The sequence below is a fragment of the Tripterygium wilfordii genome, chromosome 18, assembly GCF_013401445.1.
Source record: "Tripterygium wilfordii isolate XIE 37 chromosome 18, ASM1340144v1, whole genome shotgun sequence".
In the NCBI taxonomy this organism is placed as follows: domain Eukaryota; kingdom Viridiplantae; phylum Streptophyta; class Magnoliopsida; order Celastrales; family Celastraceae; genus Tripterygium; species Tripterygium wilfordii.
This window is the reverse complement of record NC_052249.1, coordinates 11,636,819-11,661,932: the sequence shown is the minus strand read 5'-3', so window position 1 is coordinate 11,661,932 and position 25,114 is coordinate 11,636,819. Positions and strand designations below refer to the sequence as shown.

The 25,114-nt window shown below is 37.6% G+C and overlaps 3 protein-coding genes and 1 pseudogene across 3 annotated transcripts; 2 read left to right on the top strand and 2 right to left on the bottom strand.

Moving 5' to 3' along the window:
- Positions 1 to 63: 63 nt before the first annotated feature.
- On the bottom strand, positions 64 to 2,986 carry LOC119983486 (annotated as a pseudogene).
- Positions 2,967 to 6,080, top strand: LOC119983570 (60S ribosomal protein L7a-2-like). The gene is made up of 7 exons (XM_038827242.1): positions 2,967 to 3,076; positions 3,947 to 3,997; positions 4,096 to 4,297; positions 4,984 to 5,153; positions 5,241 to 5,369; positions 5,451 to 5,543; positions 5,632 to 6,080. The coding sequence occupies exons 1-7, from the start codon at positions 3,074 to 3,076 to the stop codon at positions 5,761 to 5,763; spliced, it is 780 nt and encodes a 259-aa protein (XP_038683170.1). The 5' UTR covers positions 2,967 to 3,073; the 3' UTR covers positions 5,764 to 6,080.
- Positions 6,081 to 6,996: 916 nt separating this feature from the next.
- LOC119983644 (SWI/SNF complex subunit SWI3A-like) lies at positions 6,997 to 11,184 on the top strand. Its single transcript, XM_038827334.1, has 8 exons — positions 6,997 to 7,171; positions 7,806 to 7,900; positions 7,983 to 8,506; positions 8,973 to 9,470; positions 9,885 to 10,054; positions 10,153 to 10,202; positions 10,615 to 10,775; positions 10,886 to 11,184. The coding sequence occupies exons 2-8, from the start codon at positions 7,813 to 7,815 to the stop codon at positions 11,048 to 11,050; spliced, it is 1,656 nt and encodes a 551-aa protein (XP_038683262.1). The 5' UTR covers positions 6,997 to 7,171; positions 7,806 to 7,812; the 3' UTR covers positions 11,051 to 11,184.
- A 6,915-nt stretch (positions 11,185 to 18,099) lies between these two features.
- On the bottom strand, positions 18,100 to 19,904 carry LOC119983914 (heavy metal-associated isoprenylated plant protein 7-like). The gene is made up of 5 exons (XM_038827651.1): positions 19,659 to 19,904; positions 19,288 to 19,549; positions 18,993 to 19,198; positions 18,798 to 18,885; positions 18,100 to 18,644 (listed from the first exon to the last, which is right to left on the bottom strand). The coding sequence occupies exons 1-5, from the start codon at positions 19,665 to 19,667 to the stop codon at positions 18,244 to 18,246; spliced, it is 966 nt and encodes a 321-aa protein (XP_038683579.1). The 5' UTR covers positions 19,668 to 19,904; the 3' UTR covers positions 18,100 to 18,243.
- Positions 19,905 to 25,114: the final 5,210 nt, after the last annotated feature.

Here is a 25,114-nt window from a genome sequence, read left to right as displayed (position 1 = left end):
AATAAACAATCGGGAGATACAAAAAAAGTTAATATATATATATATATCAACCTATTGAATGTTTCATATCTGCATTAATTCTTCAAAAGTTTTCATGGCAGAAGCTGGAAGACCCTGAAGCACATCTGTGCTTTTCCTCTCTTTTCCATGGGACAGCAACAGAATCACTTCCTTCGCAGGCAATCCAACAGGCCCTGAAAAAACTGGTTCTCCTCATCCACAATCTGTGGTGTGGAATGATAGCCTAGACCATGTACCAATCATAAGAGTAGCAGAAAAAGAAGGCCTAGCTCTTGTCATCTCAAAATAGTCGATCGGGGATCTCATATAACTGTCTGTAACCACATTAACTGCTTGTTGTACCAGCCCAACTGCATAGGACATTGAAATCTCTAGCAACTCACCAGCACTACATATTGAATTTGTTAACACAATTCCATTGCTAGAGTATCCTTCACGGAGTGGAGGCACGAATTTAGACCGCCCATCGACTGCAAAGACTAGCTTAATAAGTAGTCTGTTGATCATGTCTCATTCTTAAAGCCTTGCATCGAGCTCTCCATACAAAGGCCGAGAAGGGTCACCCAGGACCCTTAAAACCTCAGGGCTCCGTATTTTAGAAAAAAATACTAGACTATTAATACTATAGTAATCACAATAAATTCTAAATGAGTTGATTATATTGTCTATTGAAAGTGATTGCCCGAAAAAACTTAATTACACCAATTTTACATTTTAAAATGTTACCCAAGATTCATATTTTTAAGTAATATTTGACATTAAATTTTTTATCAGAGAGCCCATTTTTAAAAGTTCTCCCGAGACCCTGGAGGACTCAGGTACGCCATTGGAGTAGGGATGGCAATCCCACCCGCGGGTCCGGGGACCCGCGGGGACCCGACCCGAAATTCCGGGTAGGGGACCCGAAATTTCGGGTTCGGGTACGGGTTCGGGTGCCACCCGAATGAAATGTTGTGGGGATGGGTAGGGTATGGTAATGCCATACCCGGCCCCGAACCCGACCCGAACTTAATTCTTTAATAAATAAATAAATATTTATATATATATATATCATATATATTATATAATATATTGTACATATATATGAATATTAATTTGTATTTAGTATACTTATCTTCTTATATTTTTCATAATAAAATTTATGATATGCTCTCCTAAACCCTAAACCCTACTTCCTAAGACATAAACCCTAAACCCTACATCCTTATTTCCTAAACCCTAAACCCTAACTAAATATATGATATGCTCTCCTAGTCCATATTATATATAATTATATACTCAATACTTCATTTCAATTCATTAACTCAAATATACTCAATACGTCCTAAACCCTACTTCCTAAACCCTAAACCCTAACTAAATAACAAAACCAAACTATCTTTTTTGTTGTAATTTGGATCATTATAATCATATACGTAAACCCTAAATTCTAAATCCCATGTAGTCATAAACTCTAAGTAAACCCTATGCAGTCATTAACCCTATACATTATATAGTATAAATAGTTAAATACTTTATACTACGATGTAAATATTAATATAATTTCTTTTTAAAGTTTTTGACAAATTAAATATTTAAACATACTAGTTTGATAATCTCGACACTCTAATTTCTACATACTAATTTAAACATAAAAAAATTGAACTCTCCTTGTCGGGTTCGGGTACGGGTCGGGTATCCCCATCCCCGTCGGGGTCGGGGACGGGGATCCCCGAATCTCAAGGGACGGGGATGGGGGCGGGGATGGGGTTCGGGGACGGGGATGGGGATGGCATACCCGGCCCCGCCCCGCCCCGTTGCCATCCCTACATTGGAGAGGGCCTCGAATGTAGTGCACTTGGTTACAACTCCGCCTTTCATTGCTTTTTTCTTGAGTTGTTCAAGCTTCTCTGGCCCAAAACAGAAGGAACTATATCGCAGTTCCTCTTCATAAAGCTTGGTGGTTGCAGATATGCCCTCTATCTCAGCAAAATCATGGTGCAATATTGGTGCGGGAATTCGATCTTTGGGGGGGTTCGGGCTTTGAGTATGCTCCTGTCAAGAAATGGAGGGAAAGTTAGGGGCAAGCCCCTTGCGGTTTCGCCCTAGCTATGAGTTTACAAACTCCATAGCACCAATACCATCAAACAAACAGTGGTTCATGCTCAGCCCCAGAACAAATCCTCCACATTTGAACCTAGTCACCTGGAATACAAGATATTAAAGGGAAATAATAATATACTATTGATAACCAAAAATTGAGATTTCACATGCCTGAGCCATCAGATGAGGGATCTGAACAGTGTTCTGTTTACCAGGAATGTCATAAACCAACTTTCCAAGAGTGGCAGGATCCTCTTTTGTTACGTCTCCTATGGCATCAGAAGAGGGATCTGAATTATGTTTTGTGCACGAGACCTTTCATTGCAGCCAGTTTTTGTTCATTAATTAATGGTAAGAATATATCAAAACCAAAAGTTGTAATAACCCGGATGATAATAGTTGCGACTTCCTATATTACAAAAAAAATAAAAAAAACGACGTTGTTTTTCTCCCCAAGATCAAGTGAATGATGTTTTAGGATGTAATTAATTTTTTTTTAAAATTAATAGAAAACATATATTTTATCTATTAAAATGGAGTAACATATATGGGCCGTAGGAGGAAAGTTAATAACATACTTACCCAAAAAAAAAAAAAGGAAAGTTAGTGACAAATCTTTCTTTTTTTTTTAAGATTCTTTTAAATTTTAAAGATGCAACGGTGAAAATTATTTATATTTTAAATGTATTATATTTCAGCAAAAAATTAATTGTTTGGTGCATAGTGATAGTGCACCACTGCACCGGACCAAACCCAACCCATTGCCCCGTCGTGGGCCGGATTATTAGATGACTGAGCTCGGTCCACTTATTCAAATCCAGGACCAGGAGTCGGAAAATACCAAAAATATCGAAATGACCTGAAGGGCTGAAAGGCCGTCCATATAAGCTCTCAGCCCACGTTTACATCTTGCTCGACCAATCCCCTCTCTAGGGTTTAGTATCGCCGTTGCAGCAAGAGCAGGCGAAAAATGGTAATCCTGAAGCCCTCTCTATCCTTTTCTTCAATGGCTATCTAGCAGTTTAATGTTGTGTTTTCACTTATAAGGATATCTCTAAATCTTCAAGGATTGAAAATAGCGTCAAAATTTGGTTGGATGACGAAGATCTGTGTTTGCTATGTTTCGAAATCGATTCATTTTCTATTTTATGCGCCTTAACTGCAAGAAAATTGCTGGATGTTATTATTTTAGCTTGAAAAAACAATAAACACTTGTGAGGTTTCTGATACAAGTTTGTGCATATACTCTTATAAGTTAGAATTTCAGAATTCGAAACGAGTTATTGCTTGTCGTGATTGTGATCTGTTATTTGTACAACCTATTTAAAACATCGTACTTACCCTATTCACGCTTTTGGGTACGTGAATGACATGAAATAAATTTATATTCTCTGTATGTCCAGTGTATACAAGAAAATTGTTGAATGTTTTTTTTTTTAAAAGCTCAAAGGCAATATGTAAACCTAATGTTTCTGTTTACATGATTTGTTTGGAGTTTTTCAAAAGTTAGAATCATGTTTAGAATACCAAATGTTATTCTGAGGGATTCATGTGTGTGCATGTGTGACTGACTTAAATACAGGTTGAGCAATTGTGTTTTTGAGTAGTAGATATATTGATTTCAATAAGAAGTTCCACATACTCTCATTTGGTATATATAAACCTTTGTTATGGCTTGTGATCTCGTGTATATTTGAACTAGTTGAATTTCCTGGGAACAATTTCCCCTTTTCTCCCATACCATAAATCCTATAGGTCTATTGATTTTATTAGTGTGATCACTTAGATATTTTGTTTGTGTCGTTCAACTTTTTATGATTATAATTCCTCAACTGTTATGCAGGCCCCAAAGAGAGGAGGGAAGTTGGCTGCTACCTCAGCTATGAAGAAAACTGTGGGTTTTCTACATTATGGTTGATATATTTCTTATATGCTTTTCTAATTGCTTCATATGTGTCCTAACCTTCTGCCTCTTTGTTTATTGAAATTCAGGAGAAGGTAGTGAATCCGTTGTTTGAGAAGCGCCCAAAGCAGTTTGGTATTGGAGGAGCTTTGCCTCCGAAAAAGGACCTTACCCGATTTGTCAAATGGCCGAAAGTTGTTCGCATTCAAAGAAAGAAAAGGATCCTCAAGCAACGGTTGAAGGTTCCACCCGCATTGAATCAATTCACCAAGACTCTGGACAAGAATCTTGGTATGCGTCAATTTTTGCTGAATGTGATTTCTACATTTCTTGGTTGGTCTTTGTTAACTACCATGTCAAGAAGCTTGAGTTAATACAATGTTGGCTTTTTGTACTTATGAGGGAAAATAATCATAAAGGAAGTTACTGACAAGCATAATTGTCATCTTTCAGCTACTCGCCTTACTATTTTACCTTTTCTTTTCCTTTTAATTTTAAACTTGTGAGTTTATCATGCACATGAAGCAGCCGGATTAGGCAAAGAAACAATCTGAAACTTTGCTGTTTTCATCCAATTTTGGCAATGTAGCCTATAATCACACAAATGGTTTTTAGTCTGATTAATTTGGATGGAAATCAGAATAAGACAACCCGCTGTAGGTTATGTGGAGTTTCAGCTGCAAATTTTAGATTCAGTATGTTGTTTCGAGAGGTGGAAATGGGTTGTGTAGTGTAGGATGTGTCACACACGTGAGCTGCCTACACAGTAGATGAAATCAGTTGTTTAACACTTAAACTTAGTTTGTCACAATGCTCTACTGTCTCTCTTTATTGTTGCATTATTGCAACTTTCATAATCCTGTTATATCTTGATGCGACCACTTAAATATAGTTTCAATGTTTTTCCCCATACTTGATTCTGATATTTCAATTTTTGAGAGGCAACATCATCATTTTTCTGAAATTTGTTTTTGTAGCTTCAAGTCTGTTCAAGTTGCTTCTCAAGTACAGGCCTGAGGACAAAGCTGCAAAGAAGGAACGGCTTTTGAAGAAGGCCCAGGCTGAAGCAGAAGGAAAAACTGTTGAGGCTAAGAAGCCCATTGTCGTGAAATATGGACTTAACCATGTTACCTACCTTATTGAGCAGGTTAGTCAGGAGTTCCTATCTAAATATTGTGCTTTGCTTTCTTGGAATTTATTGCAATGATGATTTCCCTGTCTCTTTCTAATGTAGAACAAGGCCCAGTTGGTTGTTATTGCTCATGATGTAGACCCTGTGGAGTTGGTTGTGTGGCTTCCTGCCTTGTGCAGGAAGATGGAGATCCCTTACTGCATTGTCAAGGGGAAATCACGATTGGGAACAGTAATTCTCTGAAATCTTATCTTTTTTTCTTGCTCAATTCATGGTAGTTATGGGATACTGATTTGCTTCTTTCCTTCACAGATTGTCCACAAAAAGACAGCAGCTGCCTTGTGTTTGACTACGGTTAAGAATGAGGATAAGTTGGAGTTCAGTAAAATACTCGAGGCCATCAAGGTAGGTTAAATCTGAGATTCTGTTGTCAAATATTTGTGATCACATTCATTTGCATTGCCCTGAATTTAATTTAATTTTGTTGCTTTAGGCAAACTTCAATGACAAGTATGACGAGTACAGAAAGAAGTGGGGAGGTGGCATCATGGGCTCCAAATCACAAGCCAAGAGCAAGGCCAAAGAGCGACTTCTTGCCAAGGAAGCAGCACAGAGGATGAACTAGGTTGAGTATCAGAGCCTTAGCGGGATATTTCGTTATGTTATTTTTGTTTTATTGTTCTGTTAAAAGCAATGGCGGATGAAGTTAGCTTAAAAACTCTCTCACCCTCTAGCCATGTGAATGGGTTATTCACTTTCAGGCCTCCTGTTGGGCTCTAAACTGCAGCATTTGTTTTGTCTATGTTCCTATTGCCATCTCATTTTAGGGTTTAGCTTCTGTTAGGCTCTTTACACATGCTAAACTATAGCATCTGTTTTGTCTATGTTACTGTTGCTATCATATTAGGCATATATACAGGACTTCCAAAATTTTCCTTCATATATTTTAAACGTTAGGATTTGGACTGTTAATATGGTTCTATGTGATAAAAATTGAAAATTTACTGCTAAACATGACACAAAATATTAACTTGAAGCGAAAGTTTTTTTTATTTGAATGCAAATCATACGAAGGTAAAGATTCCAATTTGCAAAATTGAAATTAAGACGTATGAGTTAAAATGACATTTTCTTCACATCGAGAAGCACCACCAATTGAAAATGGTAAAAGAAAGAAAGTACAACATAACGCTAATAGTTAGTTATAAAAAAATAATAGTAAGTAATTTTAATACCAAAATGATATGTGTCCATAATTTTGATGCTTATAATTGTCCATAATCTTTCTAGGTGGCATGAGGAGAAGTGTGGGGACCATTTAATACAAAATGGTCTTCCACACTTGTCCTCATACCACCTGGATTATGGACAATTATGGACATCAAAATTATGCATATTTAGTGTTTCCGGTCTTAATATATTATAACCTTATAAATAAAATAAAAATGCGAATACTTTTCCCTTTATTTTTTTTACAATTGAGTCATTGGTTGAGTGACAACGACTTTGCATGTCCCTAACTTCAGGTCATGAGTTCTAGCCTCATCTCCTCTTGAATATTTATAAGGAGGTGTGTGTACTTAGTCTGCCCTTGCATGGGCTTGGTTTGTGCCTCCTGCATGGGGCTTGTTGACACCTGTACTTTTCTAGGCTTGATCCGATTGTGTACTTTCCTAAGTTTGATCTGATGGTATGTCATATATTGTCTCTGTACTTGTATTAAAAAAATATATTATTAACAAATACGCTTTTAATTGAAATTGAACTTTGGGGTTTGGACACATATACTTAATCTAAGAGTGACCTATAATTGATTTTCGCTTTATTACTTACCTATAAAAAAGAATTAAAGAACATTTAAACACAACTTTTATCCATAGCGGGGTTAGCCAAAGTTCCAAATCCTTTCGCGGCCGTTGCTTCGGGGTTTCGTTCTATAACTCCTCCGCCGTAGCCGCCAGACACAATTCTCCTGAGCGGATCGCTTCTCTTCACCGTCCAATACTAAATCGGCGATTCAATTCAGGATTAAGGTAACATTCTCATCTTTACTCGTACTCTCTATTTCTCAAGGGGATTCCGTCGTGTGACATTGTGGTATATAGGTCCTCCTTTTCTCACTCTCTTCATACATCAGTGTGGTATAATCTCTTTTCCGCTGTGAATGTCGGGTTTTTTATTCTTCTTGCTTGATTTATCATGTTCTACTGACTTTGGAAGTAAAGTTTTTAATGGGTGTTGATTAGAGTGTCGAAATCTTGACAGTGCTTAGGTTCTATGGAGTTCTGCGCCACTATTATGATTACCTTCGTTGCAGTTGGACAGTGATAGAAAAAATCTAGGACTGGAATTTCTCTTTGTATATTGAAGAGCTGAAAATGCAGTATTGCAGAAGATTCAAGAACCCTTATATGTGGATAAAAGTCTAGGTATCTATGACTAGGTGTCATCTTTCAGTTCCTTTTGAACTAACAAAAAGAGAGAATATTTTGTTTCGAGTAAAAGATTGTGAGCTCACCTCACATTGAAGTGGTGGGTCGAAACCAATAAATGCACAATCAATTGAATGCAAAATTAAAGTTCGAATGTGTGGCCTTGCTTGACTTGACTCATATAATCATATAGCACTCTCAATACCTGATTTGAATGACCCATCTACCTCATCAGGTCTCATATGGAGATCACACACACCAACTTGAACATGAAACCAGTCGGACCAGGTGAACCAGAGCTCGACCTCTACACCATTCCTATCCAATCCAGTAAGACTTTCTCTCAGTAATCCTTAATTGAGAACTTTGATGTTGTTTATCACCGTGATTATAAGGTTCGTATTATCTTCAGGTTGGTTTGCTTGGGATGATATTCATGGGACCGAGAAAGTCGCTCTGAGAGAATTCTTTGATGGCAATGCAATCTCAAGAACGCCAAGAATCTACAAGGAGTATAGAGACTTCATCATCAACAAGTACAGAGAGGATCCCTCACGGAGGCTCACCTTCACAGAGGTTCGAAAGTCACTGGTGGCTGACGTTAGCTTGCTTAACAAAGTTTTTAAGTTCCTGGAGCAGTGGGGGTTAATCAACTTTGGTGTATCCATTGATCCAGTAATAGAGGGCGAGGAAAGTGAAAGGGTTTGGGTTGAGGAGGGTGCTCCCAATGGGGTTCGTGTGGTGGCAATGCCGAATTCGTTGAAGCCAGTTTCTGTGCCACAGAGTGTGGGGGGGAGACAGGCTGTTGAGAATGTACCGAAATTGCCACCATTGACATCCTATACTGATACTTTTGGTGATTTGATTAAGAGAAAGGGCTTGGTTTGCAGGAACTGCGGAGAACGTTGTGGTTCTGGTTGTTATGAGTGTACGAAGGTATTAATAAATTTATTTTTTACCTTTTTAATTTGATTAAATGCTGAGTATGTTTTACTATTGCTGTTGAATTCCTCCTTTTTATGGAGTTTACTTAAAACATTTTGTCGACCTCTTTTTGGCTTATACTACTTTGTGGATCGGGGATACTACTTTGTATTTTCAGTTGTGTGGAAGCATCTTTGTGACTTTGTGTGAGCAGGTTGCGATAGTTGATTGGTAATTACTAATTAGCCAGGATCTTCATTAGGTGTCCAGGGGATCTAGATGATATTCTGATTACTATATTATGAATAAGGAGCTTACTTGTAGACTAGCAGGCAGTAGCATATAATACCTTAAAATTCAAAAGATATTGACCCCTGTAGACAGTCTATACAAGTGTTATTTTCTTCATTATCATGACCCTTATGATGATAAAAGTCTTTTTTACTTGGGATTTTTATTATGTTGTTGGTGTTTCCAGGATCATTACATGATATGCACAAAATGCTTCAATAATGGAAATTTTGGGGAGAACAAATCTGTGGATGATTTCAAGTTCATTAACTGCAGTGAAAACAGTGGTGACAATAAAGTTGCTTGGACTGAGCCAGAAACTTTACTTCTTTTAGAATCTATTTTGAAGCATGGGGATAACTGGGAGCTAGTTGCAGAAAACGTTCAAACAAAGACTAAGCTTGATTGTATTGAGAAGCTCATTGAGCTTCCTTTTGGGGAATTTTTGTTGAGCTCTGCCCAGCAAAGGGGTAATTTTGGTGGCTCTAATGGTGATGTGAACGGGCTAAACCAGTTGGAATTAACTCCATCTCAGCATCAATGGAATAGCAAAACAGAGGCTCAACAGCCTGTGCAAACAAATGAGAGTGAGCAGAATGGGAATGATGTTGAACTGGGTTCCCATCCTTCGAAAAGAAAATGCATTGCTTTACCTTCAGATGCTAACAGTTCACTGATGAAAAAGGTAGAAATTGTTGTATTTATGTTTCCATCAGAAGTTTGTATAGCTGCTTTCCCTGGTGCATTTCATCTGGGTCTTCTCTTTTTCAAGTGGTTAAAAGAAGCGCAGTCATTGTTTCAGACTTCAAGTGCATGAAATTCACGTAGAAATTAGAATGTCCATGAGCACTGCATGTCTGCGTAGGCTTTGGTATATTTTGGCTGAAAAAATATCTGGATCCTTGTTAACTTTACTTTCATTTACCACGACTAATTTCATTTTAGGTACCTTAAAATTAAATTCCTATGTTCTTACTCGATATGATTTAATTGTCATTACTCATTCCTATCATTTAAAAATGGAACTTGAGGTAATTATGACATTGAAGCTTTTATGTTTTCTCATTTTCATAACAAGTAATTGACAGGTTCTTGTTAGGTGGCTCGCATCTCAACCATGGTTAGTTCACAAGTCACAGCAGCTGCGGCTGAGGCTGCTGTGACAACACTTTGTGAGGAAAGCTCATTTCCAAGGGAAATCTTTGATGGTGAGGAGTATAATGCAACCAATGGTCTGCAGTCTCCTACTCTGCATTATGAGCAAGCTAGGTAGTTTTTACAAATTCCTTTAATTTTCACTGGGCTGTAGTGTTTTTGTTCCTTGCAATCGTGTGAGTTGCTGAAGCTTGCAGTATCTTTTGTTTCAGTGCCCATCAGGTGGATGGTTCAGAAATGAAACATGAGCATACTTTATCAGGTACTGTGGTCAAAAGAACTGCAGTTTGCAGTTGAACAAAATGAGCTTGATATTTCATAAGTTAATTAGTATGGTAGTGTCGTTCTGTTTTCCTTTACTCAATTGTTTCATTAAGCAGACTGCACTATTTTGTGGTTGTAACATCTTGCTAAATGTGGACAACTCTGCCTTTAATAGTTTTTGTTACTTGTAATCCTTACATGAAAATTGATTGTTTGAATAAGCACTCTGTCCCATTCTATGGTTGTAGCATCTTGCTAAATGTGGATACTCCGCCTTTAATAGCTTTGGTTGCATCTAATCCGTACATGAACATTGATTTTGCTCATCCTCTTCTGTTTCTTCTTTTCTATAGGATTGATTGTACACATCCTCGTTATTCATCTCGTTACAAATCCGTGTTGTTTTGCAGAGAATGAGGATACTTCTGCCAAAAATGACATACCTCTAACATTGCAACTTAGAGCTGCAACTGCAACAACTCTTGGAGCAGCTGCTGCTCATGCGAAATTGTTGGCTGATCAAGAACACAGAGAGATGGAGAATTTAGTGGCAACAATAATTGATACACTGGTAAGTCGAGGCATACTGATTTCGTTTCTTTTACTTTCAATCAGGAAAATCTTGGTCACTTTGCGGATATGCTGATTGCAATTTATGGTGTTTGCACGATCCAATGTTAGATGAAGAAATTGCACCGCAAAATAAGACATTTTGAAGATCTGGAGCTAATAATGGAGAAAGAATATGCTGAAATGGAGCAAGAAAAAGAGTGTATAATAGCGGAGCGGATTGATGTGCTACAGAAGACTTTTAATGCAGGAATATCCATGTGGAAAAGCTCATGAGTGTCTTTTGATGGAGTTCTGGACTAGAATGATGCCATTTATAAGACGAAAAACGTAGAATATAATGGATTTAACATGGAATTGTAGGATTTAAAATGTGTAGTATGTGCAAAGTTTTCTCTGGTCATGTATAAGAGGGGGGGTCCTTATATTTTTCTGTATTTGCTATTAGATTCGGTTTTGGTCCGTATCAGGTCTCTTGTGGTGGCGAATTTTGCTAGTTTTCGGACAAATTACCGAACTGACTACTAAGGTGGTGTTAAACTGGGCCTTAAGCCCACTCATTATTGAGCCTTCATTTTCGCAGTAGAAGGCCTGACATGAAAGGAGAACTAATTATTGGGCCGCTGGTAAGGCAGTGGGCTACTGGGCTCTGCCGTTAAGAGACTTTCTAACATGGGTTGTCATAATGGGCCTCTTAAGCTTGAGTATGTGGGATTAGTAGAGGGCCCAATTTTAGAATACTAATGGGCTCCTGCAAACTTTCCAATTCGGGAAACCCCTGTGCGATAAGGAACAAGGAAAAAAGTTGCAGAGAATTTCAAAATCCACAAACTGGAGAGTGGAGGGAAATAGCTAAACCGCGCTGCGATTCCAAACCATAAAAAGAGAATGAAGAAGAACAAAATCATCGACAATCACCAGAAGGAGGCGCTCAATTTCAAGGACCGACTTCTACTCACCAACCTGTAACAGAATCGTTTTCGAACCAAAACCCTAGTCCAAGCCCTATCACCGATGATCCTCCCGAAGCCGTGTTTATCTCTGATGGAGACGAAGACTTCATTGAAGATTCTGAGAACATATCCCCTCCTTCGCCTCTGCAGCATGTGGCCTTGGATAACTTCTCCAGCCGCCTCGGATGGCTCCCGTAGTTAGCGCAATGGAGAGCACCGGTTGTTCTGTTGGGGACTTTCTTTTAAGGTTTGGATTAAAGTTGAAGAAAGAGTGGCTTGATTCCTGCACTGAGGGGCTTGTACGTTCTGTTGCCGAAGCTAACTATACTGCTTTAAGTTGTTGGTTCTATCGTAATTCGGATTTGTGGTAACGGTCTTAGGATAATAGATTTCCCTGTTTGATGAATGATGCCAGGCTTTGTGGTGCTCTTACTGTTTTGCGTGTACTCTTTAAATTCTGCAATTTCAGTGTTTGTTTTAATTCCTCTGTGAACTGCATCATCCGGGAAAGTGTTTGTTGTGATTAAAATTGATATCTTCTAATGCTATGACCTTTGGGTTTAATTTTGGTGTTCTTCAGGACTTACATTCCGGTGGAATTAGCAAGGCGTATAAGGTGTCTGACGAAATGCCTGAATGCCCTGCATCACATATCTTCCAACTCCTCTGGTATGGATTCCACTCTAGTCCTAAACACAGTTACAATGAAATAGTTTCTATTTTCCATAAGATGTTCTAAGCTAGCCTCAACAACTACTATTTGTTTTCAAAACAGCCGCTAACAGGCTCTGTACTAGTGTATTCGATACTTAAACTAGTACTCTTTGCTTTATAACATATAATTCTTTCCCAATGTGGTTTTGTTTTGAGTTCTTTTGAACCAATACGGAGATGAAGAAAATGATTTTCAAAACACCAGCATGTTTCCAGTTTTGGTGAATTTGATTGAATCAGTGGATGCATAATGAAATAAACTATATATCTTCGAAGAGATATCCAACTCAGAATCAAATTCATGCATTTCTGCAATTTTCTAGCTAGCACTCAATGCATAAATTCCCAAATCCCATATTTATTTCTTAAGCTCTTGATCCCCTTGAGAAACATTGGCTACACTAAACCAATGTAAACCAAAGATATCTTATTTAGTTCATGAAAAATTGAAGTTGGAGACGACTTCTTCTTTCCTTTATGAAATTTCCGCAAATTCTTGCCAAACAAATGATGATGAGTCCACTCCACCGCTTCAGGGCACACCACCTTTGGTAGAAATCCAGCTCTCATCCAAGATGGCTCAGTCAAGTACATATCTCCACGGCAAGTGCCGTTTACAATTGCTTTGGCACATCTTCCGGTTGACTCAATTTGTAAAACTTTCAAACCGGTCTACGTAACACAAGTTACCATTGAAATTCGTTAATTTTGCTTTGTTGTGGAGGTTTTTCATTGTCTATTATCTACAATTTACTACCTGAAATAGCATTTCCCTATGGTAGAAAGAAGGGAATGAGCGATACGAGTGCTATAGGAGGAACTAACATGTTCAATTCCTTTATGAATGCACACAAAGCATGATGGGCCTGCAATCTAAATCCTTTAATTGTTTAGTACTAATTAAGTTTTAATAGTCACCATTTGATCAGGAAACCATTAATGCTTAGTTCCTTACACCAAACATAAGGCACGTGTTAGTGACAGATGTGTGAATAATGTCGGTGACACGTGCTTGAAATACAATAGTTAGGTAGCCCAAGTACAGCTTGAATGAAATACAACGATGAAGCCCTTCCCTCACGGTTGGACGTGGGCGTCCGTTTGGTATGTTTTAGTTCAATGGGCTTACAAAATAATAGTTAGGTTTATTGGGCCTTAATTGTCTGTAAGTTACTATTTTCCTTTCTATCATAAGGAAAAAATCATTAATTCTGTTTACTAATCAATTGCTTCTCTCTTGCTATGCATCCAAGATGGAGTGACATGGATGCCACCCAACATGTGAATAATGTCAAATACATTGGACGGATTTTGGAGGTAACTCTCGATCCTCAATACGAACTGTTAGAATATGTATAAATGATGTGAAATGCTTCAATTTGTTAGGCTTACAGGGAGAAAAATGCTGCATATTGGGGCTCAAATTTCACGATTGAAACCAGGCCAGCCCAAATAAAAAAAAATGAATTTTAGATCCAATGCATCAGGCCCACCAAGCAAGAAAACATAATTGGGAGTTTTGGGCCCAACTGTGACTAGGTCATCATCATTACAACCCAAAAGCCCTAATTTCTGCGCTGGAACCATAAATAATAAACTGACTTGGTCTTCCATCTTCCATGTGTGTTGACTAATGAATGAAGCTCCACTGTCTGAGGTTATCCTTACGGCAAACGTCTTCCTCACCATCTTTCTTAGAAAATAGAAAGTAACTTTAGACCTACCCTAAAACAACTACCTTCAACTAATTCTCTATTGCCTCACTATCTTTCTTAGAAAATAGAAAGAAACTTTAGACCTACCCTAAAACCAACTGCCTTCAACTAATTCTTTATTGCTTCCTAGGCTCTTTTTGAGTCCTAAAGAAACCGTCTCTGTAAACTTTGGGCTCTTTGATGTGGGCATCATAACCATCGACTCCACCACATTTATCTTAAGTGAAATCCATGCCAAGGGGTTTGACCCATGTAAATTCCAAATAATTGGATTGCATCACTTTCTCTAAACACCATATAAATCGCAAATGTTTATGTGTAGAGTTAAACTTGGCCGACCAGTTGGAAGGATTCATCTCCAATCAACTCGACTACTTATGGGTGGTTAGATGGAGATGAATTTGACAATAATATCCCACTAATCAGTGAGAGTATTTTGGAAAGTTACTATGATGATAACGTTAGCTTTTATCATATCGATGAAGACCACCAGATCCCTTTGATGGTCTAAAGCATCTTTTGAGAGGACATGTGACTAGAAATGATCGAGAATTTTACATCTCTCATTCATTCATGTCCCCATCTATAATTGCTCAACTTTAACACTTAATAATACTACCTACTATTGCAATTATTACCTCTATAACTATACACACTCAGGTTCAGTACTGATGATTCCCTCATTATTTTCAAACACACCTAATATTCTCCACTTAATTTAGAGTGCAAATGTGATCAGTTTAGGAACAGGAATTCATTGCTTCAATATAATAACAAAGTATCCTAATTGATTAGATTCAATAATTAAGGTATATCATCAACCCAGCCAACTTGTGTAGCACAATGATATCCACAAATAAATTATTTTTTCCCCAATCTTATTTGGTAACTTTTTTTTAATTGAGAAATCACCCAATCAAACTTGACTTTCAAACAGTTGAATAGACGTAAATCTCGGACAATCAGAAAACTCAGAACAATTTGAACCAAGTTGACGATAAATTGTAGGTGATAAATTATTCAAGTAAGAAAATTATTAGAAGCCAAAAATGTCATGTTTCTTTTCCTTGTCATCCACGGGGGTTTTCACTAGTCCTGAATGATACTGAGTAAAAGAAAAGCCGAAATATGCTTCCCATGATTAAACCTAACCTTATTGCATCATATATTCGCGTTGGATTCTCATTTCTCCTTTATTTTTGGTGCTAAATATTGTTGAATTCAAATTTATTTGTGTATCGTGGTATGTGTATACAAAAAAGTAGTTACGCCTTCTTCTTCTTATTATTATTATATGTATACACTTTATAATGCTCTATGGTCCATATATATTAGGCTGCCTCTCTGCGATATATAGACAAGACAAAATACCAATTACTTGTCACCACATGATGCCCACATCTTCCTCCTCACCCTCACTCCATTGTCTCTTCTTATCCACTCGTATATGCTGCCAATTATCTCACACCGGGAGGCGTAATGTCACAGGCTTTACAGCCAAGCCCAGCCCACCCCACTCAAAAAAGAAGAACCTGGGATTGAAATGGTTGGTCCGACCAATTAGTTGTGCGTACGTGTATGCATGTGAAATAAATAAACTTACAGCTTTGGAAAAGGAGTTGGGGAGTGCGCAAGTAAGAAAAGGGTACAAGTGCGTACAGGACGGGTAATACTAATTACAAGACGTTTTGCAGAGAGTAAAATGGTGGATAAGTAAGAAGTGCGCCTATGGAGTCACGTGGGCTCGACCATAAATACGAAAGGGACCCATCACTTGGGGCCCCACTTACCCACTCATTTGTGTTCACTTTCTCTGCCACCGACTTCGCTTTCCGTGTTTAGCCCTGGCCCAAGCCCAAGATAAGGGGGTACGGTTACAGACGAGTGGAACGCCAGCGTGGGTTTATGGGAATTATTCGGTACGCGTCACCGATGAGAGAATACTTTTGAAGCCTCGGCACTCAGATCCTGACACGTCGGATTCTGGATATTTCCAAAAATTTCATTGTTTAAATGTAAAACTATAAGGAAAATAAAAAGACACAAGTCAAATATATGAACCCTACGAAGCTCCTTGCATTAAAAGTCACCATAATTTATAATGGTTATCAAAGACGTTCAATTTATTTATTAAATTCATAAGATTATGTGAATCCCGTATTGATAAATAATTCAGGGATAATGGATCATAACTTTATTCGTTATCAAGTAAAAATATGATCTCAATCCGTGTTTGGACAAATACATATATAATGCATCCAATTTCATTTTAGAGTGTCACCTCACATTTGATATGTCTGTCCCATGTAATAAATACAAGGTTTAATTGCTCCAATGATTGAAAAGAATAAAGACGATGGGTACCCACGTAAGCTACTTTAATTACTTTCCAAAATCATTCCTAGATTAATCTTTACTTATGGTTTGGTTGGAGAGGCAGGCTACAATTTTTTGGGGCTGCAATATTTAGAATACTTTTAATCTCAACCACTAAATACATCTAATGACAATAAGAGATCAGACTTCATATATCATCCTAAAATTGACAAAGAAAACACTTAAAATACTATGAATTATATATGTCTATCCATTTATCTTTTATTTATTGTTATATTGGGAAGGTAGGTGCCATTTTCATTATTGTTCCAATGGGTTGCCTTGCCCTTGCCTAGTCATTCGAAAGCGAGGTTGATTTCCAACAGCATAAATCATTTACTCCATCCGTCCCATTTTAATTATCCCCTTCAATTTTACACACAATTTAAGAAATTACATTACTCCCCTTTAATTTGACATTTATACCCTCATTTATAGAGGACAATTAAGATGTCAATGACTCATTGGGAATTCACTCCATTAGTTTTTTAATTTAAGGGTAAATAAGGGTAAGATGATAAAAATGGATGAAATTAGTTTTAATTAATTGAAATGGGCATGTATTTTGGGACATCCCAAAAAAGAATAGAGGACAATTAAAATGGGACGGAGGGAGTATAAAACACTGCAAGTTGCTAGTTAAATCTCCTAAATTAGTAATTAGTGAATTAATGATGAAAATATTTAGAACCAAAAATGAAGAGATCAAAATGTTTTTCTCGATCTCTTTTTTTTCGTGGTGATTAATAGAAAAGGTGTTAGTTTTTGTTTCTTTTAATACCATTAAGAATTATATTTTTCATTTGAATCAAATATTGGACACACATATGTCTAATACAATTGATTGTCAACCGAATTACCTCTTGTTGATAGGAAATTAAGTTATTAGTTGAAATGGATTTTTGCCTTCAGAAATGGGAATAAATCCTCCTTCTCTCTTCTTCTTTTTTTTGGCACATAGGAGTTGAGTCTGTACCATCTTTACTTTACCATTTCAACTAATAAATTTACTTTTCTTTAGATGGACAGACATTACTTCGTATTATGTCAAGTAATTCAATTCACATGTGGTTTACTCTTATTTAACCTTGGCAACCAACTACTGAATTTACATATGATAATCATTAAAGCACTACAACTACTTGCTCTAACTTCGTGTTAAGATGAGTTATTTTAGCATTCAACTCAACAAGTTACTTATTAATTGGGTCGAATAACATAGCAACTAAATTTAAATTGATAGTGGAACTGAGATACTGGGTTCAAACCTTAGCCTCGACAATTTAAATCTTCATTTGTTGTTGTCTCAAGTGTGGACTTTTACAATTATAAATGATGTGAAATGTACAAATCTAACAAGTTAATTTATTAGATTGAATCACAAAGTAATTAATCTTAATAATTCATTTATCTGTATTACGTTCTCATTGAGAAAGGTAGCAATGAATGGTTAATTAATGGAGCCTTCTTTGAAAATGCCGAATTAGAACTTGTCATTGCGTGCTTTTCAATGATCCATCCCCCAAACTTGTGTTCTCCATGGTAGCAAGCCATATTTTGTACGTAGTGATTTGTAGAAAAATTATTAGACGAATGTGAGACAAGGTTTATACATATATAAGTTTTTATCTGTAGATTAGACTTGAAAAAAAAAATAAAAAACAACCAAGCAGGGGCACATGGTTCACCAACCCTATTTTCTCACACTTTTCTACATTACAGAACAAGCATTTGGGTTCTCGTCGCTGAACATCTGAGGAGGGTATGCGTGCAATTCCATAGGATTTGGTGGATAGTAGTAGTACGGATTTCCCTTCATCTCCACCACCTTAGTCTCTTCCGCGATCGTCTCCTCCACCGCAGCCGCCTCCGCTTCCGCTTTTCCCTCCCCTTCACCGCCTTCCTTCTTTTCCTTTACAGCCTCGTCCGCCTTTTTCTCTTCTTTGGATTCTTTCCCTTTCTCTCCCTCTTTATTTTCTGCTGGCTCTGTCTTCACTATCGAAGCGTGCTTGCCGGTTCTTTTGTACACGTATTCAACCAGCGTCTGTGGCTCGAACACTCCTTTCACTGTCACTTGTGAGCTCTTTAGATCCGGCTCCGCCAATTCCACTCCTATGTTAATTAATTAATTCAAATATATTTTCTTTGATAAGCAATTCAAATATTTAAAAATTAATTAATATACATACAAATTTACAATCAATCAATCAACAGAATTTTTTAAGGTGGGTTAGGTGGGATTTTATGGTTCATTAATATTTATACCATTCATTCTCTGTATTCGTTTCTTGATTTCCAATGCACAAGCTTCGCAATGCATGTACACTTTTAGCACAACTGTGATCACTTGAGGCTGCAAAAGAACAGCAGAAACCAAACAAATTAATCAAAATATGACCAGAAACAATAATATATATATATATGTATTATATATACTGTTATTTTAGTTGAAATGGAAACCTCTTCTTTCTTCTCTTCAGGCTTGGGCTTTTCCTCTTCTTCGGCCTTTTTTTCTTCCTCTGTGGGAGGCTTTGGGATGGGCGAGAGAAGCTCAACGGGCCTGTGGCTTTTCCTCTGCACTCTCTCCAACACCTTCAATGGATCCGCCTTCTCTCCCTTCACAATAACCTTGTAGGTCTTGCAATCAGTCGTTACATCTTCAACACCTATAACCAAAAAAAAAACCCCAGAACAAGTAAGTTTCATTACAGCTCGTAATCAAATTAGCCTCTATTAATCAAGGCTGTTAACTGACCTTCGAATCCTTTGAGGCTCCGGCGGACCTTGCGAGCGCATCCTTCGCAATGCATGTAGACTTTCAGCACGATTGGTTGAGGCGGAGGCGGTGGCGGTGGAGGAGACTTTTCGTCTTTGGATTCCTCTGCTTTTTTCTCTTCTTTCTTCTCCTCTGCGGGTTTCTCTGCCTTCTCCTCTGTTTTCTTTTCCTTCTTCTCTTCCGCTGGTTTTTTCTCCTCCATTTTCTTCTCCTCCGCTGCTGCCGCTGGTTTCTTTCCCTCCTAAACAAACACAAACCCAATATCAATACACCACTCCCCAATAAATAAAAAGTGGATCGATAAAAATCTGAAAAGGAAAAAAGAAAAGAAAAGTTGGAGATTCCAAGACCTCTCCCATTTGTTCTCTTCACTAGGTTCAAAGCACAGAAACTTTGTGGAGATAGCAAGATAAGCCTTGAACCGCTACTAGTTCTTTCTTTCTCTGGCTGGCTCTTGCACACACACTGACACTCCCTCTTGTCTTTCTTTGTATGTTTCTCTTGTAAGGGAGTCTCTTTTTTTTAAGTAAAAAATACAATAACTTTCAGTTTCTAAATTAGCATAACATGGGACACTTAGAACCGTCAGATCTGAGAGATCTTATTGTCGTGATCTCTCACATGAGGACGTGGCTTTTTATAAGGGGCGGCACGTGGTGTAGAGCTACCAATGGGGGTTACATGCGTTTTTGGCTCTTTCCTCCCGGGGGCAGTTCTGGTATTTCATTACAAATAAATAAAAGGTAAAAAACTAGGCAATGTAATGTGATGTGAGGCTGTGATTGCATGATTTTCACGGCGACTCACTTCCCAAACAGGTGGGCGGCGTAAATGAGTTTCAGCTTTTGTGAAAGACTGCTGTCACTTTAATTTCCTTATTTTACTCCGATGATGCGACTGCACACCTTTGTATAAAATAATAAAAAAATTTCAACCTACAATTTATGAGAACCGTAGGATTTGTATCAACTCCCGGTATGAGAGTTCTCAGTAGTTATATCTTCCCCTCCACCGAATGAAATGGATCAGCAAGGGCAATGGATAAACTCGAAATACGTGATGTTGTTCCTCTTTAAGTATTAATCTTCCTACATAAAATCTGGAATACTTTACGGTGAAGTAATTAATGCAATATATGACATACATGTCTACGTACATTGTTGTTGGTAATCTGTTTTTTTTAACTAACAACCATAATATACTAGCTTACTTTTTAGATATTTGATATTAGCCTAAATTCGGGCTATCAAACTCTCGCTCACAGATGTATATAAATTGAACTAAAACTCAACGCATGACTATAATAATATTACTCTCAATACAAATTGAACTCAAAATATTCTGAGTTCATACGATTTGTTCCGAGCATATATGTGGCATTTTAGTGGCCTAGTACAATTACACAAGCCTCTTTTTTGTGCTGGTCTTTTAATTTTTGCCGTTTCTATTGCAAGATGATTCGGTGGGTAGTGAAGGTACTTGATCCCAAAACCACTCCCCAATACATAACTCATTTAGGTACCTAGCTATAATTAAGACCCTGGCCTTCCACGTGAATTACTTGCACAAAACTAGTAATTAAGTTAGGTGGTTTTTGTGTCATTAACATGTTATTGGACTCTAGCTGGTGGGCCATTAATGGATAAGAATGATGGAGGTGATCAGTTACGATATGTCTAGCTACATGATAATAATTATTACTCATTTGGAAAACAAGATTTATGTGATGAACCTAACATAACATGAGCCAATGCATCATCATTATTGATTAAGGCACAAGATAGATGTTACCAAACTCGCTTTTGTCTTCGGTATCTTAAGCATGAATGAACTACCTATACCCCAAAAATGGTCCAATGAGCAAATAATTAGAATTGTGGACTTGTAGTTTCATTAGCTTAAATGGGTAATTACGTAAAGATGCCAAAGTAATCATAATCAAATTAGGTTATAAAGTTTATTTTATCAATTATCATTTCGGAACAAAATGGAAAATCAGGATTTTAATAGATGTATGAAGAAGCTAAATAAAACTGTGAGAACCACGACTAACTCATGTGACACTCATGTGTGTGATATCTCATAGAGGTCTAAAATTCGAGCCTCTCTCAGCCCATTCCAATGTAATAAAAAAAATATAGTCGACATGTAACAATCCGTTTCTCTTTACATTTTAATTGTTTTGGGTTAGTTCATACTAGCCATCAAGGCTTTGTCTTCTCAAGCGTCCATACTAGTTTGAACTCATAAGCTTGTTACTAGTTTAAAAATTTATCATATTATATTATATACTTCACATATTTTCTTGGGAGATGTGAAACAAGAGATTTAACCCCATTTTTTACTCAGTAGCTCGTCAAACACCATTGACCGTAATTGACATTGCAAATTTTTGTGATCCCGTCCACTCCAATCGGGTGCTACACTGTGGAAGTGTCAAATTTATGTGACAGAATTGGTACCGAAAATGTCAAAAGATGGGGCAATTAACGTTGACTCAGAAAACCATGAAAACAATAGAATGCTCGATAATGCGAATTATATGGGAAAAGACGTAGGTGGCAGTGATTCAGGAGATAAGTAGGACTTAATTTGTGGTTGCTGACTGGACGAAACGACTTTGATTTGATATGAATAATGTTTGTATCGCTCATTTGTGTGTAAGTGCCTAAATTATAGCATTAAATTAGACACAATCATCAACCACTTCCTTGGGAGAATATTCATGTTTATCGGTCTTCAATTTTGGTAGGAGTTTTCAAATTTAAGCATTCATGATACAAGTGTTGGGGAGATATGATCGATCGGGGAATGCACATGCCTAGGTGCTTATATGTGCGTAGGGCTAATATACACTGTTTGCATGCATTCATCTAAATCTAAAATCTTAAGACAAGAAGTTATGAGCTCTTCTGTGTATATTAACTACTTAATTTTTCTCATACTTAACCGATATGAGATCTTAATTACATGTGTAGAGAAGGAGAGATTATGATTAGGTAGTAGAACTCCGACGGATACAATTATCACGACTTAATATCTACATACATGTATGATGATTATAATCAAGATCAATATATGTATGATGATTGACGTGCCTTCCATACGAACGCGTGGTTGGAGCTCAAAGTGGGTGTTTCCAATATGGGGTAAGACTTGTGTCACGATCGATGCAGTACTGCATATACATTCACATCCAACTCTTTTTGAACAGTTTATTTAAATTCCTCATGGACCCAGATGGCAAAAGAGGTCCCTACTGATCTTCTTCACCAGCAATCTGATATATATCACTACCCTTCAAATATTTCTCAGTAGGAGGGACGAGAAGTTTCTTTTCCTCATTCAACTATACATGGTGAAACCATATATGTTATAAGATGATAGTTATCATTTATTAACTAATTAACTCTCTCTCTCTCTCTCTATATATATATATATAACCTTGGTTACTTAGACAACCGGGTATCTTTAAAAAGAATTAATTTGACCAATATTCTAACTTTTGACTCAACATGCATGTCTCTCGTTGTGGGAGGAAAAGGCATGTGAGGGCACTATTAATTGTTGAAACTTGAAACCATTTCGCATTGGCTTTGAGCATGCCGTTTGGGACTAAATTTGTTAGGCTTTCTAGGTCAAAACGGCAATGTGCTTTGGATGGCTATTGATTAATTGTTGGGATTAGCATGAATTTTCATGCATGGATCGAAGCACTATGCACCTTGAAGGACCGACAAGTGAATGTGCTAAAAAAGACAAGTAAAAGGATCTACTACTCTAATGGCAGTACTGTGTAGACTACAGACCCGCATTGCTTAGGTTCATGAACGGCATTGCCCTTCACCATGTGGCTGTCTGAGCCTCTTCCTCCTCCCCCAAAACGATTTGATATCTACTCTCTTTATTGCCCTTCCCCCGTTATATCAAATATTTCCAACTCGGACGGTACTGATAACCCGAATCATATCATAAAGGGAAAATTTATATGATATTGTTTTGGATTAAAATAATTTATTTTTCAAATGTAATTGTTAAACCCAATTAGTGGTGATGACGTGTCATTGTCTTTTGCTTTAAATGGTAACACGAGGCCACATGAAATCAAAACTCGTGTTAGTTTTGTACACGTGGATAACTGGAAAGAAAGTTGACCTACCAATCGATGGGTGGAACTAGTCGGTGGCATTTCAGCCACCAGATCCTACTTATTACCACTCTTGACAAAATAATCACTTTTTGAATGGACCTACTGGGCTTACTTTTGGGCCTGGAAAGCCCTAGACCATTCATTAATTTGGCCCTTTATTTCCAATTCCCTTCCCTCAATGGCTCAATCTGTCACCCACATCATGGGCAGGTGGGGATGAATTAATATAATGCCACAAAAATTGGTTAATATAAGGAAAAATCATTTGTTAATATATCTCCATTCTCCGAGTATTTTTTTCGTTTCTTTTTTAACGAGAGTAACTGGCAGGCGTGTTTTTTGGACGGTTCATTAAGTTCAAATTCCGACAAACTAGGCACATACAAACCACTTGAAAATAATAGTAGTATCAGTTTCGAATCGAACTCCTAACCTTGAACAATATTTTTTCATATAATGCACATACGAAAAGGGAGCATGCTCTATAATTGATATTGGCAGATCACATTATACTTATCCTCCACATAGTCAAAGGTGGCTACTGTGGATTGGTCAACAATGTATCAATATTCAGTACAAATGAAATAATATGGATATTGTTGAATGAGGATCTTGGATAACCCTTCAATGTCCGAGAAAAGCCTAGCATATGATGGGAATCTTATTTTGATAAGCTATGCATGTGATTATGTCCCTTCGGGGCCCACGCTTATTAGTATCCTAGAAGTCAGAAGATGCACCCAACCCAATACTCTGGCCCATTCCCGATGGTTGGATAGCCATAGTGGGTTTTCCCGGCTATTTAGGGCGTGGCCCATTTAGGTTGGGCTTTTTGCACGCCATGTTGGGCTTGGCTCGATCACAATAAAAATTAAAAACCAGGTTGTCCCTGAATACGAATATGGCTGCTACATGCTAGGGTTCATCGAATCCAGGAAGTCCACTTCGAAAGGGGGCAGCCCATATTGGTAGCGCAATGGCCCGTTGAGGATGTGGGGAAGATGTCTGGTCCAATTTAAACAGCCTTGCTAGTTGACTACTAGCAAGGTTCACGGATCGGGGGCACGTCCGGTACAAAAAGGACTAGATTAATTGTATTATATCGTCCTCTACTGATTCTGAACAGTTTAGAATCAGTGCAAGATTATAGTCCGGTATTTTGCGTATCCGACGTCCCCCAATCCAATGTTCACAGGCATTAAAATGCCTTGTCGGATCCCGAATTGTGATTGTCAAAGAAAAACAATATTTTGGTACAACTGATTAAACTAACCGAGACTCATTATAGTGTGCCGACATACATAAGTTCCCAGGTGATGAGGATGACACGTGGCGGATCGACAACAAAGGAAGATATGAATTTTGTTTTATTCACAAATTATGGAGTATGGGGCTATACTACATTGACAATTCCCATTTTTACAGCTACCACACCGACTTTGGTAGTTGCTGATTTAAAAAGACTCGTCTCTCGTTCAAACGCTATTTACTACTTTACCCTTTTATTAGTTATATGTTCCACCGATTCACAGTTTGACGCTGCAATTTTCAATTTTCGGCTAAGCGACTGCTGTCACGCGCAATGGTTGGAAGAGATTTTTTTTAGAAAAATTTTTGTCTCCTAATTACTTTAACTCAATTTTAAACCTCATCTAG